Source organism: Centruroides sculpturatus, unplaced genomic scaffold, assembly GCF_000671375.1.
Source record: "Centruroides sculpturatus isolate CEXI.00-Female unplaced genomic scaffold, Cexi_2.0 scaffold512, whole genome shotgun sequence".
NCBI lineage: Eukaryota > Metazoa > Arthropoda > Arachnida > Scorpiones > Buthidae > Centruroides > Centruroides sculpturatus.
The window spans coordinates 191,887-199,464 of record NW_019384734.1 but is presented as its reverse complement, the minus strand read 5'-3'; the positions used below and the strand labels follow the sequence as shown (position 1 = coordinate 199,464).

General features: G+C 24.8%; 1 protein-coding gene across 1 annotated transcript in view; it reads left to right on the top strand.

The window, feature by feature from the left end:
- Nucleotides 1-7,578, top strand: part of LOC111628246 (neurexin-3-like) — a 131,653-nt gene that overhangs the window by 97,457 nt on the left and 26,618 nt on the right. Inside the window, exons 12-15 of the mRNA XM_023371995.1 lie at nucleotides 815-1,400; nucleotides 5,916-5,926; nucleotides 6,130-6,238; nucleotides 6,314-6,492. Of these exons, the coding sequence (XP_023227763.1) occupies nucleotides 815-1,400; nucleotides 5,916-5,926; nucleotides 6,130-6,238; nucleotides 6,314-6,492 (885 nt within the window). The remainder of the gene's footprint in view (nucleotides 1-814; nucleotides 1,401-5,915; nucleotides 5,927-6,129; nucleotides 6,239-6,313; nucleotides 6,493-7,578) is intronic.

Genomic DNA, 7,578 nt, shown 5'->3' with positions numbered 1-7,578 from the left:
CAGAAAAACAGTTTTGGATGAATTACTGAAACTATTTTTTTTTGTGAAATTATTTTGGTGATTTATTAAACCTAAAAATTTACAATTTTAATTCAGAAATTAAAGATGATCTGTAATATGGTAAGAAGCATGAAATGAATTGATGGATTAATACAGAAAAATTTATTTAATTAGTTTTAGAAAAGTTAAAAAGTTTTACATGCTATTGAAAATAAAGAAAGATAAAAACAGATAAGTAGATATAATTATTAAAGACTAACATTGGAAAAATATTACAACACTTTTTACAGCTACAGGAATATAAATTAAAACAAAACAATAAATATTACAAAAATTGTACTTGAAGAATAATGGACGGGTAATCATTGAATCATAAAAATATGCATTTCAATACTTCCTGTATGGAAATTGATTATAATAAATATTTAGTGCTGGACTTTTGATATATTTCTGATAAATATAATTAAATAATATTGATTAACATTATACAATCATAGATAGATGTGATAACAATTAAGATGCTGTTTGCATAAATTGGTCTTGCTATGTAAATATATATGTATGATGATATGTACTATATAACATGACTTGATATCATGAAATATTCAATCTCTAAAAAGCTACATTTTATTTGAATTGACAGAAAGATATGAAAATAATTTTATTTAATGTTCTTACATAAAATTCTTTGATGACATTCATACAATGTAGGTCTGGCATAAGCATGTGGTAGATGTCTAGAAAATTAGATTATAAAATGAACATAATAATAATAATAATAATAATAATAATATGGTATTCATAGTCTACTTGAATATATTTTCAGATGACAACAAAATTTGGAGATAAAGAACAAATTGTGCATCATCCAGTGACTTTTAAATCTAAATTCACTTTTATTGGATTACCTCAATTGAAAGCCTATTTTATCATGAATTTATACTTCCAATTTAAAACTTCAGAATCAAATGGTTTGATATTATATAATAAAGGTAAAGGACAAGATTTCATAGCAGTTGAATTGGTCAATGGCCATCTCTACTGTATTTTTAATATGGGTGATGGACCTCGTAAAATGAAATCTAACACTAGAAACACACTTAATGATAATGCTTGGCATTCTGTTACAATTAGTAGACTTTTACCAAATCAACATACAATGATGGTTGATGATGTTATTACAACACTTACTAGCTCAGGATCTAATATTCATTTAGATTTAGATGATTTATTGTATGTTGGTGGTGTTAGAAGAACAATGTACAGTACACTTCCTCAACCAGTTCGCTCTCGGTATGGATTTGAAGGTTGTCTTGCATCTGTCGATATGATGGGAGAGACAATTGATCTTATACATGATGCAATAATTCCAAGCACCTTAGTTTCAAAAGGATGTGCAGGTAAAAATTTATTTTAATTAAAAATAAAAATATTTTACTATTATTACTAATAAACATTTTTATAATGATAACATCTTAAAGAAAAATTAATTTACAAAGAAAAAAGTTTAAGAAATAACTAATATAAATTGTAAAACATTTTATTTTAAAAAAGAAAAATTATTATAAAGTAGTAATGTTATTTTATTTAATTATTTATAAAGTATTCAGCAAAATAAATTATTTTGTTCCCAATAAACATCTCTTCATATTTCTGAACAAGGGATATATATTATGATAAAAATTGCTCTATAAAAACTTTGTAAAATACAAACTACTTTTGAATAAATTATTGTTTTAAATCTAAATAATGAACAAAACGCCAGTTTCGAAAACTCATAAACTTTGCTTTATTAGCTCCAATAAAGTAATTTTTTTAAAGTGTATTTTCTATAATTTTAATTTCATTACATAAATTGAGGGTTGAGTGGAAAAACAGCATATCCCACATTAGGAATTTTTCAAGAAAAAGAAAGATTTGTGTTTCAGAAAAAGAAAGATTTTCAATTCATCAGCATTTTAATGTGCAGTGCTTTATTAATATGGATGTATTATACAACTTGTAGGACATGTAATTGAATCATGAAAGTTTCTTGGAAGATAGATTGAAGATGCCGTTTTCCACTCAGCCGCTCAAATAAATGGCATTTTAATTAAAATAATAAAATAAGTTAAAATACTTCTAAATATCACTTATGGTAGTTGTTATTACGTTCTATGAATGCATGTCTCTTTAATCCAAATGACTATTAAGTTCGGTAGACTATCATTACAACTTTCAGGTTAGACACTTCTTTTATTGTTTTCTCATATGCATTTCAGGCTTATATAAATGCTAAGCCCCTCTTCAGTGCTGTATTGAAAACTCTTTCCAATGTTACCTGTTATATACCATGGTTTTAGAAGACAGAACCATATGTATCATATAAGTGTGACAATTTTAATATTGTACTGAAGAGGGGCTCAGCATTTATATAAGCCTGAAATGCATATGAGAAAACAGTAAAATAAGTGTCTAACCTGAAAGCTGTAATGATAGTCTACTGAACTTAATAGTCATTCGGATTAAAGAGACATGCATTCATATAAGTTAAAATACCACAGGTAGAATTTTGAAATCAAGAAAATATCAAAAATGTTGTACAGATTTTGAATTCACTCAATGAAACTTTATATCTGATATATAAAATTATTTTTATGATTAAATAATTTTTCCACTTTCTTAAAGAAACTAGTTTTATATTTAATTTGAAAAAATATTTTTAATACTCTTGGAAATCATTGTATGATATTATTGTATTGATATTATTATATGAAATCATTGTATGATATTATTATATGATATCATTGTATGATAATATTTTCACTGAGTTTATAAAACAGATAATATTATCTGTTTTATAAATCAATTAAATAATATAAATTAAAAAAAACTGACTGACATTCTTAAAAACTGAAACTTTTTCATAGATTAAATATACATTTTTTCTTGATAGTAGTTTAGTATATTTTCCTAGCATATTTATATATTCTTCAAATTTCTAATTGTTTTATAAATTTAAATAATCATATTTAGATATATACTGGTAAAAATATGGATAGCAAACACATACATGTAGTTTTCAATAAACTTCTTAAATGCACAGTTTACATGAAATTATCTGAAGCTAGAGGTGATTTTCTGAAAACTATATCATAAAAATCATTCATTGAAATGAAGCATTATCCTATACCGTAGTTGGAATTAAAAATAAACAACGATAAGTATTCCATATATTCATGAATTACATTAGTGTAAATTAGCAGTTGAATATGAAATTTGCATATCTTGAGAATAAATTTAATGGAAAAACAATTATTTATTGTGACATTGCAACAATGCCAGGCTGCAATTTTTAATCATCTTTTAATTTAAAAAAATCATGTGACTTGGTCCAGGCCAAAAGTTCATATATAGTTAATCACAGTCTTTGGCTCCTAGGTTTTCCATATATAGTCTTGAATTTAGTTATGTCTTGCCCCTGTACATCATACTTCTCCTGATAACAATTGAATCATGCTATCTAACTTTTTTTTGAGAAAATTTTGAATTGCCATCATATGACTTCTAGTTAAGACCAGAAGTTCCTATGTAGTTAATTGGGGCCTCTGACCCTTAAGTTTTCCATATCTGGTCATGTTTTTCATCTAACATCGTTCTCAAGATTAAGGACAGACATGTCCTTAATCTTGAGAACGATGTTAGATGACAGTGGGAATTTATAGGTCTGCAATTTGAAAATTGCAGCTAATTAATTAATTTTGAGCTTTCAAGTCATAGCAACTAACAACAAAAACATGCAGTAAATAAAGCAAGAGAACTTGTATAAAATTCAATAAATTTTAATATTACATGAAATTATTAAAAGTATATTTAATATGTATAGTGTTGTAAGATAATTTAACTATGATAGTTGCTTTCTTCATATGATCTGTAACTTAGGAAATTTTTTTTGAAGACCTTACTTCTCATTTGAACATAAATTCAGAAAATCTATGATATCAAAAAAAGAGATAAATGTAATCTTTATAATATTATGATCTCTAACTTTTAAATTTGTTTAGTCAGTATGCTTTTGTTTAGAAAGTTTTTCTTTATTATCTGTGTACTACAAAAATAGAAATAGTTTTATTAAAAAATGCATTGTAAACAAGTTACAAAATTAATTTCCTTATCCATGTTTAATAATTACTATATTGATCTGTAATTGTCCATTAATCCATAAATAAAAATTTCAAACTCATTATTTTTTCCCTATTACCTATTACCTAATGCTAATATACTATTTTATGTATATAGGCTTGCTTATAATATTATAATGCAATATAATATATATATATATATATATATTAATAATACTACTACATTAAAAAAATATGGTTAAATTATTTTGCAACATTCTATATTGGTTATTAAATCAAAAAACACCTGAATCCATTAACAAAAAAACAAATTAAATAATTACTGCAAAAAATAGTAAGAATTTGATGATGATCTTTAAATAAGATCAAAAACATTAGTATACATATTAAATTTGTTTATTTGTTATTGGATTTAGGTTTTTTTCTGAGTTAGTTATAGTAGTACATCCATTTTACTATTTTTTGGGTTTTTTTTTTTTTGCTGAAATTTATGTATTGACATTGCTATGCTGGCCAAACTCTACAGAAAAATGAATTATTAAATAATGAATATATTATATTAATTATTTAGTAACCAATTTTTTAGTTTTGATAAAATAGTTGGCATGGTTTTTTCATTATTATGTGATCCTTATCTTTGTAATTTTCATACATAATTTCAAAATTGGAAAGATGTAGATTTATATAGTGACTTGGAAGAAGTTTTTGATAGGAGGTTAACTTTATTAATACAAGCATCATATTGACAAACTACTTAGGAGAATTTAAAAACAAGCTGTTAGAAGGGAAATTTTTTGGAGATCATGTCAAAGTATCTCATCTAGATTGACTTTATGTTCTCTCTCTTTTTCTCATGCACAATTATTGATAGGTAAGTTATTGCTTACCTATGTGAGGATCTACTCCACCTTCATTAATAAAAAGAGTTAGGTCAGTATTTTCAAAAGAAGTGGCATATCCAGAATTTTGAGAATATGGATGTCGCTCAAGGCAGATTCAGTGGTATCAAGGCATGCGCCTCTGTTGTTTTTAAAGAATGTTACACGGTTACCTTAGTTACCTAACTTTATAAATCATTGTTTTTCCGTTACTTTATATCATCATTAAATGGTAGATGAAAAATGGATAATTTATAATTTTGAATTGATAAGTTGATTATAAATTATATAAATCACAATATGATTTATGCACAGTATGATTCCAAAAGGAGGAAAAGAAAATGTATAAAATCACTACATTTCTAATTTTCACTAGAAATTAGATAATAATTGAGTTCTTGCATTTAGATGCACAATTAAAATGTGAATGTATTAATTACTATAAATATTTCAATGGCCTGTTGACTCCAGCAAAATTTTTATTAGAACTCTAAGTGATACCATGAGAAATAGTGATCAGAGGCAGCCCTACATAAAGATGAAAAAAGACAACTCCTAGGGCTTTGCAAATTTCTGGTATACTTTACTATTTTAATGATGTTATTACTAATTATTGAAAACATAATTGTACTGGTATTTGATTCATTTGTCAAACAATCATTTTCAAAGTTAAAATTGGTTAAGAACTACTTCCAATCGACAATGTATCAACAGAGACTTTCTTCAGTTTTGATCTTGTCCATTGAAAGAGAGATATCTTCAGAACTACGANATTTAACATATTTATATGAAATTTATTACTATCAGTTAATAAAAATTTCAATATATTATTTTCCTGTAAATGTTTTCTTTGGTAATGATTAAAAAAACAAAAATAATTCCTGATATTATTATTAATTTGATTACTTGAATATAGAACTAAAACTGGTATTTATCTATTATTCTAAACCTATGTTATTAATAATTATTTATAAATTATAATTAATTACCATAAGTAATACATTAATTATTTACAAAATTTTGTTTTTAGAGTTTTGTTTCACAAATTAAGATAAAAAACAAATTATGCAAAATATATATTTTTTTTAAATAAACATTTTTATTAAATCCTAAAATCTTATATTTTACAGATAATACTTGTTGGTTTTAGAAAAAATGATGATGAATGGCATAAGCTTTGGATTAAACGTAGAGGTCTTCAAATAGAAGTTACTATTGACACAGAAACAGTCAGCCATGGTATTTTTGTATTGATAATTTGATTTTTGTTTTCATATTTACAAAATAGTTTTCAATAAATATTTGTTTAAACAGAGTTGATTGATCATAACTCCCTTTTGGATATCAAAAATATATATCTTGGATTGCAATTTGGTGAATATCATTCACCTAGTAAGGATATTACTGGTTTTGTAGGACAAATGCAACATTTTTATTTCAATGGAAAACACTACTTCGAAATGATAAGAAATGGACAGATGAATAATTTTCAGGTTCTAGACTTTTATTTTTTACTTATTTAAGATGAAAAGTTTAATGATTTTTATAATTAATTAATTCAAACTAAAAAAATTAAAATGTAATAGTAACTTTAGTACCTTTTTATGATAAGTTAATGTCTGTATAAANTTCAAAGTTAAAATTGGTTAAGAACTACTTCCAATCGACAATGTATCAACAGAGACTTTCTTCAGTTTTGATCTTGTCCATTGAAAGAGAGATATCTTCAGAACTGTACTTTTCTTCTGTTGTTGTTGAACTTAGCACGGCTAAAAGTTGGGGAGCAGTTTTATAGATGAATTTCTGTATACTAATTGAACTTTCAAATTCATTGTATAACTATTGTACACATTTTTATTACTTTTTCAGTGATTTACTGTCTGTTTCTATATTTTAATTATTCATATTATGTAGACTTAAATAAATCTATCTTCTACCTCCATTGCTCTTTTAATGAGTCTTAAAATAAATTTTGCCTAGGGCCTCACAAATTCTAGGGCCACCTCTGGTGGTAATTCTTTTCCTACCAGCAGTAGAATAAAGAATAATCATAATAATCATATTCATTTTGTCATTTTCTTCGTTTCTTTGATTTTGAAGTTAAGATTTTATTTTTCAAATCATTAAAACACAGGAATATCCCAGGCTATGTTTTGACCAAACAATAATTAACAATGATATGATTAATAATGATATGATTAAAATGTTTGGGTTTTGTTATTTATATTTGTAACTTAAGAGAAAAATAAATTTAAAAGTAGATGGCTATATTTTATATTCACAAAACTAAGATTATTGTTATAGAAGTACGAACAAGAATAAATTATTATTTTATAAATATTGCAAAAGTGAAGGTTTTGATAGTTTTTGTGAAAATATTAGATACAGAAAATAGGATATCAAGTGTTAGATAATGGGTAATTGTTTTAATAGAAAATAGCTCAGAAATAAAATTTAAAACACTTGAAGAATATAAATATTTTTGTATTGTTAATTTGAAGAGAGAGTGAATTTTCAATATTGTATTAAATAAATTTTATGGTTTATATTAAAGATATTCTGTAAATTCCTTAAATGAT